Source organism: Peromyscus maniculatus, chromosome 4, assembly GCF_049852395.1.
Source record: "Peromyscus maniculatus bairdii isolate BWxNUB_F1_BW_parent chromosome 4, HU_Pman_BW_mat_3.1, whole genome shotgun sequence".
NCBI lineage: Eukaryota > Metazoa > Chordata > Mammalia > Rodentia > Cricetidae > Peromyscus > Peromyscus maniculatus.
In genome coordinates this window covers 87,286,282-87,312,643 of record NC_134855.1, presented here as the reverse complement: position 1 = coordinate 87,312,643, position 26,362 = coordinate 87,286,282, and the positions used below count along the sequence as shown (strand labels likewise).

General features: G+C 36.3%; 1 protein-coding gene and 1 pseudogene across 2 annotated transcripts in view; one reads left to right on the top strand and one right to left on the bottom strand.

The window, feature by feature from the left end:
* LOC143272950 (anoctamin-3-like) overlaps nucleotides 1-26,362 on the top strand; it is a 183,821-nt gene that overhangs the window by 56,982 nt on the left and 100,477 nt on the right. For both annotated transcript variants that reach the window (XM_076570259.1, XM_076570260.1), the window contains 3 exons: nucleotides 5,904-6,098; nucleotides 11,163-11,234; nucleotides 23,963-24,081. In XM_076570259.1, coding sequence (XP_076426374.1) covers nucleotides 5,904-6,098; nucleotides 11,163-11,234; nucleotides 23,963-24,081 — 386 coding nt within the window. The remainder of the gene's footprint in view (nucleotides 1-5,903; nucleotides 6,099-11,162; nucleotides 11,235-23,962; nucleotides 24,082-26,362) is intronic.
* Nucleotides 22,879-23,758, bottom strand: LOC143272734 (prohibitin-2 pseudogene; annotated as a pseudogene).

Below are 26,362 nucleotides of genomic sequence, written 5' to 3'. Positions count from 1 at the left end.
GGAGATAATTTGAAGAGTATACTTACACTTATGATATACTCAATATCACTTGTGATGCCAGTAATAACCAGACTGTCTCTAATTGGTGTTCCCTTAAATTCCAAACAAGAAAGACTTAGATGGTATATGAAAAACAGCATGTAGTATGCATTCTTTACTCTTATGTCAGCCCTATTATATTAAAAGCTTAACCAGGCAGTTCAGCATGAACATTTACTCCCATTTATTGTCCTCAATCAGAATATTTTCTGTGCTGGTGTCATACCTGGGCTGGTGGTCCTGGGTTCTATAAGAAGGTGGGCCAACCAAGCCATAGGAAGCAAGCCAGTCAGCAGCTCCCTTCCATGGCCTCTGCATCAGCTCCTGCCTCCAGGATTCTGTCCTGTTTGAGTTTCTGTCCTGACTTCCTTCAGTAATGAACAGCAATGCTGAAGTATAAGCCCAAATAAACCCTTTCCTCCCTAACTTGCTTTTTGATCACGGTGTTTCATTGCAACAATAGAAACTCTAAGACATTCACTAATTTTCAGATTTTCACCTCTTATTCACTTAAGTCATGAACTACCACTTTCTTTTAACATAGGAGACTGTCCCTTAAGCATTTCTTTTGGGGATCCTCTTTCAACTGTTTTATTGTCTTAATTAACATAGAGGCAGCCACTGAAAATGTCTTATGACCTATAGAAGCTTTGAAATAATAAACATATACATTTTACATAAAAACCTTATTTTTTCATTACACAGAAAATAAATACTAATTTAACTTTACTACATAAAAGTAGCTTTGTTTCTAGGAACTCTAAGTAAAAGGAAGATTCAGAAGGGGAGGCAAAAAGAAATTGAACTGGGCTATGAGAGCAAAAAATGAAAAGGGGTCTATATTCTGAAAACTTGAAATACTTGGATGTATGACCATAAAATGCACCTAATGCTTGGTAGAATGATAAAAAATTCACTTAGGAAAATATACATTATAAGAACCACTAATAAACTGTCAGTTTTGCTTTGAGATAGCTTGCTTTAAATAAATCTTTTACTATGAGTTTTGGAGTCTTGAATTTGTAAGCTTACCACTTATTTTCAGTTTTAAATTTATACTTGGTGGCATAGTGTTAATATTCATTACCATTTTAAAGAGCTGGCTACTAACACAACTATTGGTAACTATCGAATCTGTGTTGCTCAGGATGGGGAGGGAAGAAAAAAAGGAGGGAATAAGATAGCATGGGATGGGATGGGATAACATGGTATGGGATGGGATAGCATGGGATGGGATGGTCTTTTGTTTCTGATACACTATCGATAATGGGCTTTCTCTAGGGCTCCTCTTGGATATCCTGTTGTTGTCCTGAGTTGTGGAGATCCTGCAGTTTTGGATCTGTAGGTTCATCCCCTTCACATTCTCTGACAGTTTATGGATTTGGTGGATGTTGGGGTGCGTTAACTCATAGTTCTGGTTCTGGGCCTAGGTGGTAGCTGGATTGGTCAACGCTCCAGCTTTCCCTCCACATTGCTATCCAGGCGAGTTCTCCAGCACTGCCTTGGCTAGTAGCTTGCCCAAGATCCGTCAAACTCACACTCACACCACCAGGGCCATTTCTAATGTTTTGCCCAGGTGAGATGCAGGACTCTCTCTTCCTACTGCTGCAGGGGATAGATGGGGGTAAGGAGTCAGCTTTCCTGCTCTCATGCCCACAGGGTCAGCTCTAGCATGTTGTCCAGGAGTACGCAGGAACCTCTCTCCTGTGTGCAGCAGCTGTTGAGGGGCAGGAATAGCCCTCTCACTCTCATGACCCTGGTGGGCCAGCTCTCTTACCTATTGCAGGTAGCATGGGGCAGGGTGGGGAAAGCATCTTTGCCTCACCCATGCCACCACATGACAGACAGGGGAGCAGGGTCAACTCTACTGCCCTTACCACCCTCAGAGAAGGCTCACCGGTGTCCCTGACAATAGGTTCAGCTCTAGTGTGCTGTCCTGGTGAGTTGCACACCAATGGTGAGGGGTGAGGTTCCCGGGTGTGGTGGGGGAGTTGTTAAGCTCTCCCCTGAGAGGTGGGGCCAACTCATCTGCCATAGTATCCAGCAAAGAGCTGGGCCTATTATCCCAGGGCAAAAAGGGCAGGGCTAGCTCAGCTCAACCCTCAGATTTCCACACATGTGGTTCCTATTACCCACTGTACTTATGCAGGCCATGGACATCATCACAGACACCAGCTGACACAGGACCACAGACCCAGACATGGCCTTCTGCAGTAGCCGGGTCCCAGGAAGTCACCATGACTCCCGTGGCAGCACAGGCCATCCAGATCAGTATGGCACAGTATGGCCCTCAGAAACGAACATGTTCCCAGGTGACTGACCAGAACCTGGGAATCCTTCCTAGTTCAAAAATTCTTGTAATTGTAGTGCGTGTGTCTTATTTAAATTGTGAAATTAGTATTTAAACTAAAGTAGCTTTTAAACTTAAAGCAGAATTCCAGAAGTCTAACTATAGTGCACTTAGGTTTCAGAGTAGTGCAAAGAGAATGGGTCATGTTCATTTGAGGTTTTAGTCTTTATAGTATCATGGAGCTTTCCCTATGTTGTTCACTGCTGTATGACTAAATATTCATTCAGATATTATGTGTGGAGACATAGTGCCAGGCACCCAAACTGTATATGTTTATTAACTAGACAAACATGAAGCCTACCCTCATGCAGTATGTTCCATGCTAAAAAAGATAATGCTAAATAATAAACTCATTAAAAATGAAGATAGGGTCTTTAACCCGGGAGCCTGCATGGAACTGACCTAGATACACTGCATACATGTTACAGTTATGTAGCTTGTTCCTCTTGTGGCACTCCTAACAGTGGAAGCAGGGGCTGTCTCATACTCTTTTACTGGCTTTGTGACCCTCCTCCTCATACTGGATCACTTGCCCAGCCTTAATACTTGGACAGGGGCGTTGTCTTACTGCAACTTGATATGAAATGTTTTGTTGCTATCCAGTTGAGACCTGCCCTTTCATGAACAGAAACAGAAAGGAGTGGATTGGGGGTGGGTGGGAACAGAGGGGAGTTGGGAGGGAGCGATAGAAAAGGGAGGAGGGAGGGGAAACTGCAGCCTGGATGTAAAATAAATAAATAAATAAAGCCCTTCTACATACAAATGGTAAATGGGCTGAGAAAGAAATCAGGGAAAAAACACCCTTGACCATAGCCACAAATAATATAAAATATCTTGGTGCAACTCTAGCCAAGCAAGTGAAAGACCTGTATGACAAGAATTTCAAGTCTTTGAAAAAAGAAATTAGAAAAGATATCAGAAGATAGAAAGGTCTCCCATACTCATGGATCCATAGGATAAACATAGTAAAAATGGCCATCTTAACAAAAGAATCTATAGATTTAATGCAATCCTAATTAAAATCCCAACACAATTCTTTACAGACTTTGAAAGAACAATACTCAACTAAACAACCCTGTACAATAAAAGAACTTCCGGAGGTGTCACCATCCCAGATTTACTAGTAAATTTACTAGTAATAAAATTCACCTAGTATTGGCATAAAAACAGACAGGTAGATCATTGGAATCGAATCAAAGATACAGATGTAAATCCACACACCTATGAACATCTGATTTTCAACAAAGAAGCCAAAATTGTACAATGAAAAGAAGAAAGCATCTTCAACAAATGGTGCTGGTATAACTGGATATCTGCATGTAAAAGAAAGCAAATTGATCCATCTTTATCACTCTGCACAAAACTCAAGTCCAAGTAGATCAAAGAACTCAATATAAATCCAAACACACTGAACCCAATAGAGGAGAAAGGGGAATAGCCTTGAATGCATTGACATAGGAAACAACTTCCTAAGTAGAACACCAACAGTGCAGACACTAAGACTGACAATTAATAAATGTAACCTCATGAAACTGAAAAGCTTTTGTAAGGCAAAGGACACCGTCAATAGGACAAAAATGGCAGCCCACAGAATGGGAAAAGATCTTTACCATCTTTACATTTGAGAGAAAGCTAATTTCCAAAATATTATAAAGAACTCAAGAAACTAGACATCAAAATACCAAATAATCCAATTAAAATGATGTATAGAGAATCTCAACAGAAAAATCTAAAATGACTGAGATACAATTAAAGAAATGTGCAACATCCTTAGCCATCAGGGAGGTGCAAATCAATACTACTTTGAGATTCCACATGTCAGAATGGCTAAGACAAAAAACACAAGTAACAGCTCATGCTGGAGAGGATTGGAGTAAAGAAAACTATCCTCCCATTGCTGGTGAGTGTGAAAACTTATACAGACTCTATGAAAATCAATTTGGAGATTTCTCAGAAAATTGAGAAGCAATCTATCTCAAGACCCAGATATAACACTCTTGGACATATACCCAAAAGATGCTCAATCATGTCACAAGGACATTTGCTCAACTATGTTCACAGAAGATTTATTCATCCAGTATTCTTACTCTCAGCTGTCCCCAGCTTCCATCTGCGTATCTCCCTTAGTTTTCCCCAAAGAACATTTGTTTGTTTACTTATATTTTTTCTTATTTCTATAGACAGCTCTGAAAAAAAGCCACAGAGAAATAGTTAAAAGTTTAGTGTTCTGTGCTGGAGGTTCTTATGCAAAATAATGATTCACAGAAGTCAAAATTATTTGAAGATTTTTTTCTATGTTATCTCTTGATCTTAGTATTTAAACCATATTTGGTCCTCATTTGTAGGGAGCATGTAGTATTCTTAATGGTAGCTTAGAGTATTACTTGAGAATAAATGTTTCAGTCATTGTCATTACAAAGTCCTAGAAAGCTAAGAGAGTGGATATAAGTTCTTTCAATCAATTCACAATTCTTCCTCACATCCATTTCTTTTCATATTTTATTTGCATAATAGTAACAAATACATAATTATGTAAAATCTCTGCTTGTTAGCTTATTCATGTTGCTTTCTTTTGAAAGAAAGGGCGAAATGGGGGATAAGAGGGAGAGAGAGAGGAAGACAAGAGGAGGAGGGGGAGGGAGGGAGAGAGGGAAGAACAGAGAGAGAGAGAGAGAGAGAGAGAGAGAGAGAGAGAGAGAGAGAGAGAGAGAGAGAGAGAGGGAGGGAGGGAGGGAGGGAGGGAGGGAGGGAGGGAGGGAGGGAGGGAGAGAGAGAGAGAGAGAGAGAGAGAGAGAGAGAGAGAGAGAGAGAGAGAGAATGCATTTGGGTAGGTAAGGAGGTGGGCAGGATCTGGGAGAAATTGAAGGAGTATGACCAACTATATTGTATACAGAATTTTTAAATAAATTTTATTTAAATGTTCAATATCCTTATTCATCTGGAAAACGCAAATTTTAAAAAGAAGAGTTCTATAAAGCTATTTTTATTGCCATCAGAACAGGCTCTGTTCATGACAGAAACAACTATTGTAATGTTCCCTCCTAACCCTTACTCACTGGTCATTTTTTTGTACCATTCTGTGTTACACTAATGCCAGTTCTAGGTGACTGTTTATTTCATGTGTGCTTTTAAATAGAATACAAATGTGGGGTCTTTTCAATAACACTAATTTGGATGTGTTGGGTTTGGTTTATTCTTCTGCTTGCAAACCTAAACAGTTAGGTTTACACATTAACAGTCCTAGTAATCACCATCATAACTGTTTAAGTATTTGTCCAGTTTCTTTTGTTTCAGAACCCTCAAAAGTGGTGAAAGCTCAACTTGATGAGAAGCTATTTATTGCCATATCTATATGACTCTTCCCTTGACAAAAAGAAACAAAACAAATTCATTTCTCAAATCTAGATTTTTTTAATTTTTAAGAGTATATTCTAGGAGCTACCATTATAAAACTTATTTATTGGTCTCTGATACAAGAATTCCATTACTAATAATCACCATTTTGTATTTATAGGAATGAATGTAAGCAAAAGTGAGATAACAACAGAAGCTTCATTGAAACCATCTCGGAGATCCTTGCCTTGCCTGGCTCACAGCTATGCTCATTCAAAAAGCTTGAGCCAATCTGCCTCACTCTTCCAGTCAACTGAGAGTGAATCTCAGGCTCCAACTTCTGTAACATTTCTTTCTGCTGATAAGCCTGAGCACGGTGAGTGACAGTTTATATTATCTGCTGTTAAGTTTTTAAAAAATAAGGCATTTTAATAATTGCTTTTTTCCTGCTTTGCTACATTTGGCTAGTATTTACTTAACTCTTTAGGAATGAGTCTGGCGAAAGTAGGAAATCAGTACAGTATATGGGTCCTAGGAAAGGCTAGTTGGCTAGATGTATGTTTATTTCTGTCTTGCTTTACAAGTTGCCTATCCCATGGGAATCTGAACTTTATATTGGGTGTGTTAAGAGGAAGACAAAGCCAGCTCATGAGTCACCAGCTCATATGCCTCCTATTTTATATCCCTGTTGATAGAACATCCCTGGCAATAATTTACAGACTGTATTCAGTAATGTGTCAGCAATAAAAAATTCTATTTCCTTTCAAAAAGCACCACCTGAAGACACTCAAAGGGATTGCACACAAAAGTAAGAAATATGTACATAAACACAAAACCTCAGACAGATTAAATATTGCTAGAAAAACAGATAATTCAATAGCAATAATGAAAACTATCAAGTAGTTATTTAGTAAATTATCAATTCTCCAACATGAATAAAGGAGAAATAAAATTATACATATCATCTTAAACAACTAGGAAAAATCACCCCCCCAAAAAAATACCAGCAATTAGTACATACCTTTAAATTATAATGCTACATATAAATGGTTTTAATTCTGAAATAAAGGTATAGATTGGCTGACTCATCAGAATACAAAATAAGATCTAGTACTTCCTGCCATTAGGAATCTCACACCATCGCCATACACACACACACACACACACACACACACACATACATACACACACACACACACACACACACACATACACACACACACACACACACACACACACACACACACACACACACACACTGAGAGCAAAAAATTAAGATAGGCAGCATGGACAATGCCCACAGACACTCAACACAGACAAAATCTCAGCACAGAAGAGGGAAAGAAAGCCTGAAATCTCACCCCTAGCCAATAAACTATTCACAATTGATACCTGCTGAGAAACAGAAAATCAGTTTTCTTCCATGGCTTGACACTGGGTATATCAACCATACTCCAAAGTGGGCTTCATAAGCAGTAGTTGGCCAACACAAATGGGACTTTTGTCTTTGTGTGTGTGTGTGTGTGTGTGTGTGTGTGTGTGTGTGTGTGTGTGTTTTAAGAAAGGGAAAGAACATAGATATGGCTGGGTAGGGAGGTGGGAGAAGAGCTAGAAGGAGTTAAGGAGGGGAATTAATACCAACATGTATGAAATTCTCAAAAATAAGTAAATAAAAACATTATTTTAAAACATGCTAAAATGATTGAAAGTTGATTTCTTTCTAGTGATTCAAGAATGGATATTTCAACATAAGAAAATCAATAAATGTAATATATCAGGTAAAGAAACTGAAGGACATTAATATCAAAGTATTCTCAATAGAAACAAAAATGACCTCTGATAAATTCAAAAACCTTTTATCATGAAAACTCTTGAAGAAATTAGCAATATAAGGAATATGACTATATGTAATAGAAATTATATTCAGCAAAGCTACCAATAACATTTTATTGAATTGGGCAAAAGTTAAATCATTGCTCTGGGATCAGAATGAGATAAGTATCCATTTTTGCCTCCTGTTACTCAAATGCATTGAGTAAATGCATTGCTTTTAATCATAGCACTCAACAGGTTTAGGCAGAAGTTCATGATGTTGAGGCCAAACCGGGCTATATAGTGAGGTCCAGGCTAGCCTGTCCTCCATAGACACTCTCTTTCTCAAACATGGAAGCAGGCAAACAAAGCCACACTACAGTTCCATAGTACTAAAGACAACATGGCACAGGCACAGTATTTAATACATGGACTAAAAAAATCTCTGCATCTATAGTCACCTTACAGTGACAATGTTGCCAACATAGATGTTGTAGATAAAAGAATCGTTAGCAAACACTTGAAAAATAACATGCAGAAGAAACTCTATACTTCTGTATCATCATTCACAAAAAGCAAATCAGAATAGATCAAAGGCCTTGGCATAAACCAGAAACTTAAGAGGGAAAAATAAGAACACTTAAAAATATTCTAAGACTTTTTTAATATGACTCCAATGGCTAAAAAAATAATAAGAATTGACAAATGGGACTGCATCAAATTGAAATGCTTTTGCATAGCAGAAGAATCAAGGAAGGGACAGCTATTCATCTGTTGGTAGATTAATTTCCAGAATAAAGATCTGCAAGAAAAAAATAAACACATAAAGAACAAACAATCAGAATGATCAAAGGACTGAGAAGACAATTTATAACTGAAGGAGTAAATGGACGACAAGTACATATAAAATATCTGACAAGTGAAGTCATCAGGGAAATTGAGTGTAAAGCTCCATCAAGTTCCAGGCTTGGTAAACTGTGTCTGAAACCCAACACTGTGGATGTGGAGAATGGCAGATTATTAGTCTGAAGTCAGCATGGTCAATATATAATTGTTTCAAAGCCAATCTCAGCTATAGGGTGAGAATCTATCTAAACAAAACAGAAAACCAAACAGACAAATAACAACAGCAAAATCTTCTAAAATGTACTTCCATCTTGTTTCAAAGCCAATCTCAGCTATAGGGTGAGAATCTATCTAAACAAAACAGAAAACCAAACAGACAAATAACAACAGCAAAATCTTCTAAAATGTACTTCCATCTTGTTTCAAAGCCAATCTCAGCTATAGGGTGAGAATCTATCTAAACAAAACAGAAAACCAGACAGACAAATAACAACAGCAAAATCTTCTAAAATGTACTTCCATCTTATCTCATTTGGAATGGCTATCAGTCAAACAAGAGAGGCACAAACAAAACAACTAAACAAAACATACTAATGAATTTTGGAGAGGATATATGTAAACAAAGAACTCTATACACTATTAATAATGCAAAATAGTTGTAAATTCATTTTGGAAATTAATTTTTATGCTTCTATACGAAGCAAAGGCTGAATATAGTAAGGATACCTACATGCCCATGTATATTAACGCCTCATTTATAATAGCTTTTACAGAGCCATCTTATGCCCATCAATACATAGAAGGGTAAACAAAATGTGACCTTTATTCACAATAGAACATTATCCATCAAGACAGAGAATGGAATGCTTGTCACTTCAGGGAAAAGAATAGAATTGGAGATGTTCATATTAAGTGAGATAAGGCCAGACTCAAAGAGACAAATAGAATATGCTTTGAATCTGGGGAAGGAAGACACAGTCAGGAAAGCAAAGTCAAAGTCAGACTATTAGAGAATAATAAAAGGATCAGTAAGAGGCAGATAGGGAAAAGAGAGGGAAATGGGAAGGCCATAAAAGATTTGAGAAATGTAAGAAAATTTCACAATAAATCCAGCTGTTATGGAATTAATATATTTAAAAGTAAGAAATACCAACTGTTTTCATTCATAGTGATACCAAAACAGTAAAGAATTGATAACTAGAGATGAGGTGGTATTGTGTAGCATGAATTGTTAGAGAGTCTTATTAATAAAAGCAAACTCAGAGCCAGGTATTGGGGTGAATGTTGGAAGATCAGAGAAGTAGAACCAGCCATAGCTTCCTCACCTTGCAAATTCCTCGGCTGATCCTGTTTCCTCAGTCTGGAAGCCTCTGAGTCCTCATCCAAATGGGTCTCAGCTGAACTGATGCTCAAAAGCCTAAAAGCTTAACCAGGCCAAAAGCTTCTAGTTTCTGGTCCTCACACCTTGTATGCCTTTTTGCTTTCTGCCATCACTTCCTGGGATTAAAGGCTCTTGTTACCAGGCCTGGCTGTTTCCAGTGTGGCCTTGAACTCACAGAGATCCAGGCGGATCTCTGCTTCTGGAATGCTAGGATTAAAGGCGTGTGTGCCACCATTTTCTGGCCTCTATATCTAGTGGCTGTTCTGTTCTCTGACCCCAGATAAGTTTATTAGAGTGCACAATATTTTGGGGGACACAATATCACCACAGTATTGGGAGCAGAACAGAGTTGAATTTTAAAGGATATACCAAAAAAGATGCCATAGTGAAGAAAAATTGGAGCTGGCATACTCTTGTTCACACATTTACTCATGTAAGACACATAATATACTTTTAGACAACCCCGATCATAAAATGGAGCCATACTCTGTCATTCAATAGATGCTTATATTTTCCCATTCTCCTCTTGATGTTTTTCCAATGAAAATGTATTCCATTAAGAGTCTTTATAAAAATGCAGAATTTTGTTTTACTTTTCTTTTTTTAAGCTATGTTGTTAACACACAGAAAAGTTAATTGTTTGTGTGTGGAGGGACATATGTCACAAACAAAATGTCTCACAAGCTGGATTGATGATGGTTGATGTTGGAAAACATCTTTCCCTGATAATTTTGAAAGACTCCTCTTTGCTCTCAGGAGAGATATCCTGATGTTGACATATGTGACCACCATGGCACAAAATGCCTTGTGTGGGAAAACTCCAAATTCATTTTTATATCCCCCTCCCCCTGTACCATCAACATAGACTTAGTTCCCTTAAAACTGAGACCTTTTGGAACCTGACCCCCAAAATTGTTTTGCGGGTCTATTGGGTAATCTGGACTTTGCAGTGGTATCATTGAGTGTCCTCAAAAGAGCAGGAGTTCCTTTTATAAAAGATTGTGGATTGTCAGATTGATACTTCTTCCCTGTTCACTTCATTTCCTGAAAGTCAGGGTCAGCTTGTGAAAAGTTGTTAAGCTAACAGTTCTTTCTTCTTCTGGACAACTTGGGAATACTAATATTTTCTTTTCAATAGTAGAGCAACACTTTCTATTAGAGTCAACTTACAGTCATTTACAATGGTGTTAATTGCTCAAGAGAATGAACATGTTAAAATGTAACATAGGTGGTGTTTTGTTAAAAGTTAAATTTTGACTGTTGTTCAAATAAAATTTAAATCTCCATACATTAACTTAAAACTCTTTTTTAAAATTGAGCATCATTTAGACATCAGGTATTATAGGCATTTTATAGTTATGCATGTATTTCCCCAAATTACAAAGTGTTTTTGTTTTACAGTTAATTCTGAGGAGAGTAAAAAAGACTCTACTCTCAAATGTTCCTTTGCTGACTTCAGTGAGTTTTGCTTGGGTGAGTTAATTTCCAAGTTATTTTCCTCTCACCAAAAATAAACTATGTTCTTCAAATCTAGAATAATTTTGCATAAAAATGTTCATTTTGGGGTCTTTAAAATTTGAGCAGTGAATATAAAAATCTGAGTTTTATAATTATTAATTGACTTATCACACAATTTAAAACTCAAATAATATGAGACTGCAGTGAATAATACTATAACAAATGTCAGTGATTTTTACTTTTAACTTCTTATGAATTTCTTTCCATTCTATACAAATAAATATATTTACACTGATATCATGAAATGTACCAAATTTTGCCACTGAATGCTTTTTGTGCTAGTAAAAGTTGAAAGATCTATCCTGGTTCTCCATTAGTGAATAATATACATGTCCTATAAAGTTCAAAATTAATCTATAACTAACAGATACTGATCATGAGTTTTCTTTATGAAAATACTGTTGATGTGTTTGCATTGCCTTTTTGATTAAGTGTGGAGAGACTGAAGACTTCTAATTTTTAATTTTAATTTAAGAATTTTAAAATTCTCTGATCACACCAGCAACACATGATCAGGTTTAATTTGTCTAGGGGGTGACATGAATATCCACACTTTTTATTATTTCCTGGCTAAACATAAATGTAGCCAAGACAAAAAAATGCCTAGCCCAATGTTTTTATCTTGTTCTAATTCTTTAGAGATTGTCAAGACATTTCAACATTTGCACTACCTTGAACTGTGTTGTGACAACATTCTGAGAACTACAAATTAATCATGTTTTCATAATATTTTTAAAGCTGGCATAGAAACAGGGCTACCTTATTAATTTCCTAATTAAACATTATCTGGTTCATTTCACATAAAAAATCAAAAGGAACATTTCATCAGAACACAAGAAAGTTTTTTGCTTCAATACCTCATTTTGTAGCATGATCTTCAGTCACTCATTTTCTGAAAACAAAACAACATGAAAACACTTGGTTTTCTTTATTCAACACATCCACACAGGTAGTAAAGTTTACATTAAATTTTTACTAAACTAGTACCACTTAATACTTTAACAATTACTCCAGAATCAAAATACTCTCATTACAATTCCACAGATCTTATTTTTTTTGAAAATTTGTTATTCCAAATTGAATGTATTTTTTCCTAAACCCAGTAGATTGGAACAAATTGTGTTGGTGGGTTTCAACCCATCTGATATTGATATCCTTCTACTTGTCCAGCTTTACACTTGATATTTTATAATTTGTCAGTCTATAACTCCAGTATTCAGAATGCTGAAATAGATTACAGCTTTCAGGTTAATCTGAGCTGATAGCAAGACTGACATTAAAAAGGAGAGAAAAAAAAATAAACCATTTCAAATTTCGCAAACCGTATTTAAATGGAAAACTGCCATTATAAGGAAATTTGCTAATATTTGTGTGCCTATAATCATGCTGAACACCCACATAATCCATGTGGATATAGCTCCTAGTTGACAGATACTTTTATCACTTATCTCTTAGAAGGTTCTCTTTACAGTAGGTGGGGATTAACAAGGAAGTCTACAATTGGCCATGATGTGGAGAATAAACGACTGCAGAGTTCTCAGCCCTTATTGAACATATATACTACATCCAGTCTTCCAACAGATCAAAGTTCATGGTAGAGGAGGGGGAAGAAAGAGTATAATAGCTTGAGGAGTGGGTGACTAAAGGAAACAGTGTCTATAGGATACAGCAGGGAAGTTGCAGATATAACTCACAGTATTTATGACAGCATGCACAAAATGTATGCAACCCCAAACCAGACCAAATTCCAGCCTGGAGATGGAAGTTTGGTGTGAAATTCAATGACTAGCCCTGAAGATATTGTCTCTGTGACATTGTCTCATTCTGCTGTGAGAGGAAAAGACAGTCTTCTCTAAGAGTGTAGTCCTCAGTAAGTCAACCACTCTCTAATAGAAGACCACACATGTAAAGATGTTTGGGCAGCACAAATTGGTCTTGACAAGGAAAAAAAAAGTTAGGTGGATTTGAAAGTAGTCCTGTGTCTGAGATGAGTATGATATTAAAAGTATAAAATAGTCAAATAACAAAAAATAAAGTCTACTGCATCTCTGTAATATGATGTTTTCCTTATCATTGAAAGGAGGTCAAAGGAAGTAAGAAGCATTGAGTATAATTAAATAAACATGAGCATGTCAGCAATGCATGTTCAGCTGCAAATGCCAAGCAATCTTAATTTCTGCATTTGCCTTCGGAGCACCATTGTATCTGAAGGCATTAAACAGGAATTTCCAAGCACTGTGAACCAAACAAGTACATTTGTGTAATGACTTTCCCTTTTCACAGTGAACTACTTGGCACTGCTCATGAGAATATTAATGCTGCAGTATAACTGACTGCATGTAGACACTGTTTCATTGAGGACTGATATTTCCCTTCCTTGAAGGAGGAGCTCTGAAGGAAGAACTTATTTTTATTGCATTAGAGCTTATGCTTCCTGCAGAGCTGATATTTTAGTTACTTCTCCAGCTGCTATGATAAACATCCTGATAAAAACAACTTAAGGAAGGAGGATCTATTTTTTAGGCTCATAGTTCAAGTGTTTGATCCATCATGGTAGGGAAACCATGCAGGCTAGAGCTTGAGGTAACTGGTCACTTTGCATCACCTCTTAAGGGCAGAGTGCAAGTGGTGTTTGTGCTCAGCCACTAATTCCATTTATATAGTCCAGCACACAAGGCAAATAATGTAGGGTGGGTCTTCCCACTTCAGTTAACTTAATCAATTTAGTTCCTCACAGATATGGCCAGAGCTTAGCCTAACCCAGATGACCACTCACATGCTTGCCCTGTGGCTGGTGTTTTAGATTATTCCAGATCCTATCAAATGACAAACAGTACTAACAATCACGGTTGCCTTCTTCAAGTCTTTCTTGATTAAAATGTACTTTTCTAATCCAGCCATCGATCAAATCATTCTTGTATCTACTAACTCTGTAATTGTGGCATTTTATTTCATGTCTCTGAGTATTTGTGATTTGATTTGTAAATTAGAATCAATAATTTATAGTTTGTCTGACTCTTGTCTTAAACAAAGAAGCATAGTTTTACCATGGCTACTAGGACACCCAAAAAAATTCATTGATGTGTTTAGTGACTCAGTTTATTTTCACATTTAAATTCTGATGAATCCCCATGTCTTTGCCATACCAATTCATGTTTAGAGATCCTATTACCATCAAATATGATACGTATGATGTAACATAACAACAGTAATTCACTGAACTTCTTATCACACAACACTTTTCTTAGTTCACCTCATGTAATTCTCATAAAATCCCTTGAGGGTGAGTTTATTATTATCACCTCTTGAAAAATTTGAAAACTAGTTCTCAATGGATACAATAAATTTTCAGATGATGAAAAGCTACCCAATAGGGAACTGGAGTTCCCTGGAAGTCTTAATCCTCAACCTCTCTTTCATTATTATCACATGCACAAAGATCTTTAAGGTAAAACATAAATAGTGCTGTCCACATAAGACTCATTCTGTAATATTTTCAGTTTCTGTGATTAAACTGCATGGAAAAATGTACTTGTGGAAATGATTGATTAAAACTAACCAGACGTTCAAAACTTATTGTTGTTTGTTTTCTCCATTCTACTGTGTGACATAATGCTGAATTCTGCTTTTCCTGAAGCATCTCATAAAGTCAGAATGTCATTGCCATCTGTATTTATAAAACACACACACACACACACACACACACACATACATGTGCATGCACACAAGTGTGTACATGGGTTCAAGAGTACACATTCAGTTATGTTATTCGTTTATTCACCCATGCATTCACATAAATCATTCAACAAAATTATAATTTTGAAATCATTAGTTTTTGAATCCCATTAAAGTTGGAAAATGACAAGGATATGATAATTAACATGGATGTGTTTGATTATAACTAGACAATTTAAAATTAATTAACTTAGAAATAAAATAAACTTATCTAATCAAAACTGGTATATTTGACTTCAGCCAGTCAAAATGTGTGTTTATCCAATCAAATTGTAATGTCAAAACTTTGTTAATGTTATTAATGCCTCTTAGTAAGGGGTCTTACTAAAAAGTTAAGACATTTACTTGCTTTCTACAAGCTCAGTAGTTCAGACTGACTGAGTAGTAATTGTTGCTTCTTAGAGTAATATGGCTAAATGATTATATGGTAATTTTGCTTTCCTTACATTGACATTATCTCTATCAAATTTTATTAGTTTCCCAAAAGCATTTCATATCAAATATGATATAAGGAACAACTACCTACTAACATAGCTAACCTACTTAAAGGTTACAGACATAAGAGAATTATTCTTAAATCCCCATTTGCGGTGATGACATTACATTTATGGCAAACATTTTAAGTTATTTGTCAAACTTGTATAATTAACAGGTATTCTTGGTTCAACCTTCAAAACACATTCAGAATGTGACCACTGCTTACCCCATTCACTCTTTTACGTAGTCTGGTCAATGACTTCCTGGCTATCCCGGTGCAATGGGTGTCTAATTAGACTCCGTGATCAAACTCTTGCATCCTTACAGTCTATTTTCCACAGTGCTATACTGAAAGGAAAATTAAATTTCATTATTTCTCTGCTCCAGTCTTTCCAGGGTTTCTCATTGCTTTTAAAATATAAACTTACTTCGGCCTTCAGAGGCCCTGTGAAATCTGGGTCTATTCTATATAGGCCAGTTTTTAATGCTCCTTTTCAGTAAAAGTGCTGCAGTCAACTTATTCTTGTGATTTTTCATTTATCATAATATTGCTCTCATCTCAGAACCTCACATTAAAATAAACCCGATCTACACCATCTCCCCCTTCTGTCCCAAAGCATTTCTTCAGAACGGGTATTATGACTTAAAATTGTATGATTTATTTAGGGATCCCTACTGGAGATGAAAATGTAGAGACCTTGTTCATCATGTTAGCATTTGTAGCCCTATAATCAACAACATTATATGATACCTATTTTATGCACAAAAATATTTTAAGATCAGTTACAGGAGTGAGGAGCAGAAATAAGTCAGATTATATTGATACATCACACACTTTCAGAGAGTCTGGTGTACCATCCTCTGGCTGCTTTGCCATTCATTACAAGGAAAAATGAACAACAACCTGTTAGGAATAAATGCTTGGCAAATTTTTGCCCTGAATAAGATAAGATGTTACATGGAGTAAACACTGGTGCACAGGCATACTAGGGTTCTCTGAGTACTATCAATAGCATGGATGGAACTCTCTTGCAATAGTAGTATAGAAATAAGATATGGTTATAGACAAATAAGAAGTACAGGAATAGAAAAACTTTATTACTTCCTGGGTCCTCATTATCACTATATTAAGTCCCTGAATAATCTATATAGGGATCATCCAAAGAAAGTTCCATATGGATAATTATAAAAAAATGAATATGTTATCATTCAAAGGGGGTAATTTTGTATGCCAATCCTACATCTTACTACCTGGATTCACACCATTTGTACATCAGCTTTCTGAGTTGTAAAATGAAGACATTGTTCATTCCCTTCTTATACTATGGATATCAAGCAGGATAGAATTAAGATTTTTGTGACAGTCAAGTAATACAATGTATGTTGGATAAGACATGTAAATTATAAACATGAAAATGTTAACCCACTATAATTATTTAATTATGCATTCTCATATATTCTGATAACCCTAGATAAACTTTAAATAGAAAAGTTTCAAATTAGGGAAACAGACTGATAATGTTCTCACACATTCAAAATTCTCCAAAAGGACCCTCATCCATTCCCAGGCATCACTCTTGTACCTTTGGTAAAATAGAATAAATAATTAGATGAAATGACATTATGAGAAATAATGGCAGTTGGAATATGATAGCTACTGAAATTATAATCTCAGTTCTGGCTGCAAAACTTATTCTTTTACTTAGGGTAGAAAATGAAAGGTATGTCCTTTTAAGAAACTCCAAATGCCATTTATCTTACAGATATATAAGTACTAGAATTGTAAATTAATAGCAAACAGAAGGAATATGTGTTTGTTTAATATTTTTTTAGTAATTTTTCATGGATTTTTTCCATTTAGTCCTAGGAAGTAATCCCTATAAATATTTTATTACCTCCCACTTTTATGTTAGGAGACTCTTGCAAACCCTCTGTCATTTTAATAGTAAATGAGAAAGCCTAGAATTTATTTATTTATTTATTTATTTATTTATTTATTTATTTTTGGTTTTTCGAGACAGGGTTTCTCTGTGTAGCTTTGCGCCTTTCCTGGAGCTCACTTGGTAGCCCAGGCTGGCCTCGAACTCACAGAGATCTGCCTGGCTCTGCCTCCCAAGTGCTGGGATTAAAGGCGTGTGCCACCAACGTCCGGCCCAGAAAGCCTAGATTTTAAGTTATATTGTTGAAGCTACAGTTCATACTTTTCTCACTCTATTAGCTTCCTTATGTCAACATGTGATTTAACTTTTCTTAAATTTCAAACTGTTTTCTTTTATTGGGTGCATGTTGTTAGACCTTTGGGGAAGGAAAAATCAGTAAGAGTTCTATTGGTTATGGCAAATGTCATCAAGTGTTACTGGCCCAGAAGCTTCTGTGGTTGGTGCTTTGAAAGTCATTTTTTTCTTAAGTTTTCATTTTCTGAGTGTCAAGATGCAATTAAGTGCCAGAAGCACCATTAAATTACTAAGAACTTTCAGGGGAAAGTGGAGAGTTACCATGTTTGTTAAATATGTATATTGTGAACCTTATTTTAATTTTTGAAATGCTATGATGTGAAGAAAAAGTTTATAGAAGGGAAAATATGATGGATGTTGGATACAAAATTTCAATGTTATTACTCATAGAATTTTTTATTTGAAATTTAATTGATATTGTAGGCATCTGTGAAAGAAATGCATTGTCAAATGAGGAGGTTTGAATACAAATAATACTGTCTTTATTAAGACCCAAAACACACTGGCAGATTTCATTTATATTTCAGGAGATCCACTAGCAAAGGGGATTTGATTAGCTTCAGGAATCTAAACACAATATGGTCCTCTCCATTGTTGCCCACAGATGTAGACTGGCAGAAATACCAACTTAAGACAATTTTAAAGTTCTGACAGTTATGATTCAAACATCCCCTGGTAAGAATAATAGAAAAGATCCAGAGCTGTGGCAGGAATGAATTTCTACTATGCCAAATCTAAAATAAACCATCGTATCTTCTTTTCATACTGTATTTTCCACTCTTAATCCTATCTTAACCTATACCTAGGGTATTTTTTTTCCTGGGACAGTGATAAAATACTCAGATGAAAGCAGCTTGGGGTGGGTTTATTTTCTTTCACTTACAGCTCAAGGCACAGTCCATCATGATACAGAAGTCAGGGCACCAGTTGCTTAACATACCTATCAATATCACATACTCTCTCAGCAAGCTAGTGTCCAGCTCACTTTCTCCATTTTATGCAGCCTAGTTTCCCTTGTCCATGAGATGATCCTCTCTATAATTAAAATGGTCCTAGAATATCAGTTGAAGTAATCAAGATAATCTTAGAAACTTCATTGCATGCCTTCTGTTATGTATTTGTACGTAATCTTTGCTTTCTGGATTGATGCTTCTATCATTGTCAATTTGAGGATCATATTTACCATCTAGTGTTTACAGCATTTACATTTAATGAATGCATGAAACTTTTATATAGTTATGTTTTTCCCTCTTTGAATCTTCTGTTGCTCTCAAGTCTCCAGAGTGTTGCATGGCAGTCCTTTTTCTGCATGAGGCAGTAACATGCATAGTGGCATGGATTCCTGAGTATAAATGAAGAGCAGAAGCACACCAGTTCTGCTACACATGGGATGAAGGACTTCAGGTTATGATTTCAACATCCTAAAAGCTAAAACCAAGGCTGCCAACATGAATTTTAAAGATGTGGTAAAGTAATACATGACACTGAGACCCTTTTCTATTCTAGTCATGACTACCAAAACTGCTGCTGACTTATTTCTTATGTATGCTATATTCAATAAAATTGTCTTTTTCTTTTAAAATGACTCTTTGATCTGACAAGTATTAGCATCCCTATCAACTTGACCCAAACACATCTTCTCTCCTCAGTCTTTACAAGGTCTTAGTCTCTTTTTCCTCTGCCTTTAGCCCCTCAGTCTATTCTTTTCTTTGCAGTATTGGTTTTGTTAAAATAGAGATGATGCCACTCTGGTGTCACCCTGTTTAACTAAGATGAAAGATAAAGGCTACCCAGTGGTTCACAGATCTACAGATTCTACCCTTCTCCTCTACCGCCACTCTCACACATCACCATGTCATGCCCTTCTCTTTCCTTTCCCAGCAGCATCACTACCACTGCCTGGAACATGCAGGATGGCATATTCTACCTCAGGAACCTGTCCTTAGTAATATCCTTTGCCTGTATCGTGCTTCCATTGAAATTCACTTCCCTCAATGACATTTTGTTCCAGGGTTAGTTCTGGGTGGCAGCTTTTGGCAACCTTTTTAAAAACATTACAGTTTTTCCCTACCTAATATTTACTTTCCCAACTTCTCATCCAGTTCCTATTTCTCATTGACTATATTAGTTTCTAATACATATGTTGTTTCTTCTTTACCACTGTCAAGTTCATTGAGGTAGAAAGTACATTTATTGTGCTTTGTGCTGTATCCCACCTGGAATCATCCAAAGTACACTGCAGAGCTAAATATATTTATCCATTGAATGGAGAGAAAATGTCACTAGAATAGGAAATAACAGGAATAGGTTGGCCTCTGGCATCTTTTTGACCCACTGGCCAGTGCAAGTTCTCCAATGTTAGCTATCTTTTACCTTCTCCTGTTTAATCACACATGGGGATCCTGATTGCTGTCTCATGTGGGAAAGAAGAAAAGAATAGGGGCAGGAAGACAAGGAGAAACACACATACTAGCCCCTCCCTCCTGTCCAAACAAGAAGGCAAGTTGAAGGTACCAGAGATTTGGTAATTTCTCAAATAAAGTCTAAAATGGCAACTTTCTTTTATCATATATAACAGCAAGAGACATGTCTACAATGTGCACTTATTGCTGTCACTGGATGACCTCTTCTTCCAGTTTTCATGGGTAACTTTCTGCTCTTCCTCTTCATATCTATACTTAAATGTCCTTACTGCTGTCCACTTTATTAAATTAACACCACTTTTTTTTTTTTTTTGGTTTTTCGAGACAGGGTTTCTCTGTGCAGTTTTGCGCTTTTTCTGGAACTCAAATTGGTAGACCAGGCTGGCCTCGAACTCACAGAGATCCGCCTGCCTCTGCCTCCTGAGTGCTGGGACTAAAGGCGTGCACCACCACCGCCCGGCAACACCACTTCTTTTATAACCTGTTTCTTTCCCTCCTATCGTATTTTCTCCAATGCCATAGCCATATGACATAGTTTTCTTAATTTTTTTCTTCTCTTTCATGTATGTTTTATGAAGGGGAAGTTGTGTGTGTTACTATTATATTAAGTCTTTTACTTAGAGAAGTGGTTTAATGGCTAATTATTAAATTAATGATATGTAGTTTGCCTTAATCTGTAGGAAATATTATTTAATATTCACAAATATCAGCTTTAAAATCATACATAGACTTTAATTTCATGCATATCTTATTAGCATTATAACTTTACATAATCATTAATTCTCAGGTTATGTACTTATTAAATGTAAACAAAAATAATATACTTCACAAAGTTATTAAATTAAAGAAAGCAATGCATATAGTTTGTGACTGTGAGCAAATAGTAACTGTCAATCAGAGGATCATTTTTCTGTCCATGGAATCATAATTAGGTTAAGTAACAAATTTAACCACTAAATATTCAGAACATCTTACATAACCGGTTATTAATGTATCTTAGGAGATAAGATACATAAACAGCTTATACTAATGTTTTTATCATAGTAGCTTCATATGCATCATAATATAATATGTATTTAAAGTTAATAGTTAAATAAACTAATGTTCTCTTTGTGAGAAACATTGCTTTTCTTCCCTGTAGTAAGTCAACTGACTGAATTATTCAAAGTACTGTGTACAGTCCTTCATGTCAAGTTCATGTTTGATTGCTATAAACAACTTTGATAATTATTTCCAAAACTCTTATTTCTTGGAAAAGGTTAAATATATAACATTTAATGAGATATTTGAGTCTTATGAAATATGAATTTTGTAAAATATTCATAGTTCTTTATGGTAGAAATAGCCATCATAGATATTTCCTGTCTTATAATCTATGTTAATTATTCCTTATAGACATCTTCTTATGCAACTGACCTTATAATGTAATATAGTTTTATTATTCTAATCATTTTAATTTTTTACACTTTCTTGGCAATTGTAATTTTTAATCACCTAATTTCTGTAGTCTTCAAAATATTAGTTAACATATCTTTTATAGTTTGCTTTTGTGGACTTCTTTAACCCTTTAGTCAAACTCGGATTTCTAAAACTTCTCAAATTTTAAGGCGATGAACCCCAAATTAATGTATTTATAATATCAAAATGTGATTAAGAATCTGTAGTCAGAAGTTTTACTGTGTCCTGCCTGGTCCTATGGCCACTCAGACACAAGTAAACACCCAGAGTTTTATATTATTTTTAAACTATGGCCATGGCAGGCTTCTTGCTAGCTAGCTCTTATATTTTAAATTAACCCATTTCTATAAATCTATACCCAGCCATGTAGCTTGTGGCTTACTGGTACTTTTACATCTGGCTTCTTTTGATGGCAGCTAGCAGTGTCTACCCCCATCTTCTTTCTGTCTCTCTGTCTGGATTTGCCACCTGCCTCTAAGCTGCCTTGCCATAGGCCAAATGGCTTTATTTATCAACCAATCAGAGCAATACATTTTCACAGCATACAGAAACACATCCCCCATCAAGAATCTACTCAATCATTACAAATATCTCCACCTAAAATTTCAAGTCATACAATATGTCTAAAATAGTTTTCATGGCTCTGGGTGTGTATTTAAGGTCTTATATACATTAAGAAGCACAGAGCTGCTGAGTTCACATGGACGTCATTCTCAGCTTCAGCATTAAGACAGTAATTAAGGGCAGGCAGTTGTGTGATTGTTTTGAGTTTATCCTTTAGATAGACATTATGTAAATATTTTGTTTAACTAAACTTGAGAAACTTAAAAAGTACAGAAATTTTCTTTTTTTCTTTTTTTTCTTTTTCTTTTTCTTTTTTTTTTTTTTTTTTTTGATTTTTTTTGAGACAGGGTTTCTCTGTGTAGCTTTGCGCCTTTCCTGGAACTCACTTTGGAGATCAGGCTGGCCTCGAACTCACAGAGATCCGCCTGGCTCTGCCTCCCGAGTGAGAGTTCATGGGGTGGTGGTTAACTCTCCCAATTCTGAGGAAGGGACGATACCTTAGGAAATCACTGAGAATCACACACTGCCTCAATATTCCTGGGCCAATACAGGGACAGAGAAAGCCCTCAGGAATGCATGATCTTCAGTCATCCTTAATCCAAGAGGACAGGTGCATAGGGACAAAGACACATGAATAGGGGTGGGGCATGCTTCTCTGGAGAAGAAACATATCCACATCTCTGGAGGTAGTGCTCATGATAGCCACACTCATTTCTTACCTTTGATGAGGCTGTCACTCCCCAGAGTACAGCATTCATCCTGTAGATTCTGCACTAGATTGACAGCAGCAACATGTTGATCTGTGACATGGCAATCCTCTTACAGAGGGCCTGGGTGGCCCAGATCTTTCTGCACTTGATGTAGCCAGGATTCCGACTCAGTGCTTCAGGGAGCCTCTTGGCAGCCTCAGCCTGCACTATCTTCCCTTGCTGTTCCTGCCTTACATTCTCCACCAAAGGTAGAGCCCACTGGGCTTCCCACAGGGCCACTTGTTTGGCTTCTATAGCAGCTGGGTATTTTTGGCTAAAGCTCAGATCTGTGATAACTGCATCACTCAAGATGAGGTTGAAGTCCTTGTGTGCTCTGCCAGTTCTTTTCTGATCAAGGGTGATACCTGAGCCTACTGGGTAATCAGCTGTGAGGCAGTAAACCTGGAGATCACACTCTTGTTGACAATCAACAGCAGCACTCACTCCTAGTGGTCTACCCTAGGCTCTGTTAAATGCTGGAGGCCGGGGGGGGGGGGGGTCCTTAACTTTGAGTCAAACACCACATGCAGGGAAAAATTCACCAGCTGCAGGTCTTTTGAGCCTGTAATGGAAGAGTTTTTTTAGGGTCTAGCCCAAACGTCATTAATGATAGAGTACTGGAACCAGGATAACCTGAAGTTAAGGCCTTCACCCAGGATTGTGTCCTGATGTAAGTAGCCAATCTTACTAACAAAGATTGGTCTATGATCACCTTCCAAAGTAAACATGGATTCATAGATATCATATGTCATGGCCCCCAGTAGCAGCTTCACTGCCATGACCATGCCCCAAAGCCCCTGGGACAGGCACCCTGCTATGTCCTTCAAGTTCTGGGCCATATCTGATCATCCTAAAGGCATTGGCACCAGAGGTCGGGAGATGGTGTCCACCTACTTCTATCTCACTCCAGTTCAGAGACTATGCCCTGTACATGAGCATCAGGGACCACGGTGCTCTCCAAAAAGCACAGATTTTAAGTGAGGTATTTTCTGAATAAAATGAGTGGACAAAAATGCATATAACTTTTTCTTTTTCTGTTTTAGCTCTAGGCAAAGATAAGGATTACATGGATGAATCTGAACATGCTAACTATGACCGATCTCGTCTCCTTAATGACTTTGTTATCAAAGATAAGCCTGAATCGAAGACAAAATTATCTAAGGTAATTCATACTGAATTATCTATGCACAATTTTTGTAATGTAATTTTTAAAAATTTGAACATTAGTCTGTATGATTGGATTCATGCTGGAAAAACTAAAAAGACATGTAAGTTAATATGTATCTTAAAGGATTCAAGCATGAAAAGCTGTTTATTGACATAATCATTTGTGTTATAAAGCAATTATTTTATTATTGAACAGATCCAAAATTACCCCTTTATTTTTTAAATTTATTCTTTAATTTTTAAACATATTTTACTTCTAATTAAATATAATTATACTATCCTCCCCATTCCTAAACCTCCTCCATGTCCCTTCATTTCCTTCTCTAATTCATGACCTCCTTTTCTTCAGTTATTCTTAAACACACAGAGATATGTACACACATATAATGAGTAAGAATATAAACACAACTTTCTGAGTCTATTTAGTGTTGTTTATATGTATAGGTTTTTAAGGCTGACCACTTGGTATTGGATAATCAGAGGTCTCAGCTATGAGAAAACTGATTATTCCCTCTCACAATTGCCATTAATTGACTCTAGCTCTTCATCTAGGGTTACGGTCCTGTGAGATTTCTTCCATTCACAGTGGCATGCCAAATAGTATTTCTTCATTCGAGTCTTATTCTGGCAAGTCAAAGATACAATCTTACAGAATATTTCCTTGTCCTTGAGTTTTACATTGTGCTGTACCCTCTTCTATGACATTCCCTGAGCCTTAGGTAGAAATCTATGTGGACTGCGGATCCGAGAGTCAATTGTTCTCTATGCTTTGATCAGCTGTGACTTTTTGTAGTGGTCTCTGTATGCTAAAGAAAGATTTTTGGTAAGGCATGAGAGTCTACACTTAGATATGGGTATAAGGATAATTATTTGGAATGCTACTGGCTTACAAATGCAGCAGTAGTATGCTCTCTTCTGAGGTCCATAATTATTTGTATGGGACACAATGTGATATTTCAATGCCTGTATATATTTTAATAACATAGTGATTTGAATATCACTGTGAACATTTACCATTTATTTATTGGGAGAGCATTCAAAATTTTTCTTATAATTATTCTGGCATATATAATACATTATTATTAACTGCAGTTACCCTACAGAGCCATAGAATACTGCATGTGTCTCCTATCAAATTGTGGCACTGTACCTGTCAGACATAATTATTTAAACACCAAATATAAGCCATGAAGTTATTTGTTAATAATTCTTTTTTGGAATTAGTCCTTCACTTTTATGTTTTTCTCCTCAAAGTTAACATATTAACATAGTTTTATGCTATATAATTTAAATGATTTGACTTCCAATTCCACTTATTATTAGATATAGTGACATGGACATATTAATTACACACAATGACTTTGTTATCCTTATCTGTAATTTTGAACATACTGTCTGCTTGACATAAAACATGAAATGACTTTGTGAAAGTATCTAGGGCATAGCAAAGCCTGAGTACATACCAGAATTTTATAGCAACTCGGAGGTTGAGATTGTAGCATTGAAATCATATTTTACCAACAAATAAAATAATGAAATATAATTCAGTTTTAAGCCTCTTTAGTTCACTGTTTTCACCATTCCTCAAATTCAATGCTTTTGCAGATTTTCCAGGGCAACTGAATGAGACAGTCCAGAATCAAATTGCTGGTGATTATTTTCATGACAGTGACTACAACTGACTTGCATCTCCTCCTAGATGTTAAGATAAATACTATCTCAGAACAAGTTTACCCCCCCCCCTTTTCCTGTTAAAGTGGGTGTCTTCTATAAAGAGATGGGGAGGAATGAAGGAAAGGAGGAAAGATGGAGGGAGAGGGTAAGTGAAGGGAAGGAAATAGTCTGAATATTTAATTTAGTCCAAGAAATTGCTTAAATTTCAATAGCTCCTGCATAGGTACTACTCATGTTCTTGAACATAATTCTCTCTGTGATGCTTAGTTTGTTTAAACTAGATTAATTTTCTCTTTATTAGTCACTACTACTACTAAGACACTTACAAAGAAATCTAGCCGAATTTAAATATAGCCACACTGTCAGGAATGAGTCCAAACTTTAATATATTCCAGGTTAATTACTTTTGCAAAAATTGTTCATTTATTATTTCTATGGGTTTTTTTAACATTTTTTTTAAATAGGTTGACCAATCATGGTTTCTTCCCTGTGTGGCTCATGTACTTCCTTGTATCAGATAAATATTATTTGAAGTGAACTGACAAGAGCTACAAGAGAAATCTAGTGTTACTCAATAAGCTTTTGCTATCTACTGAAAGACA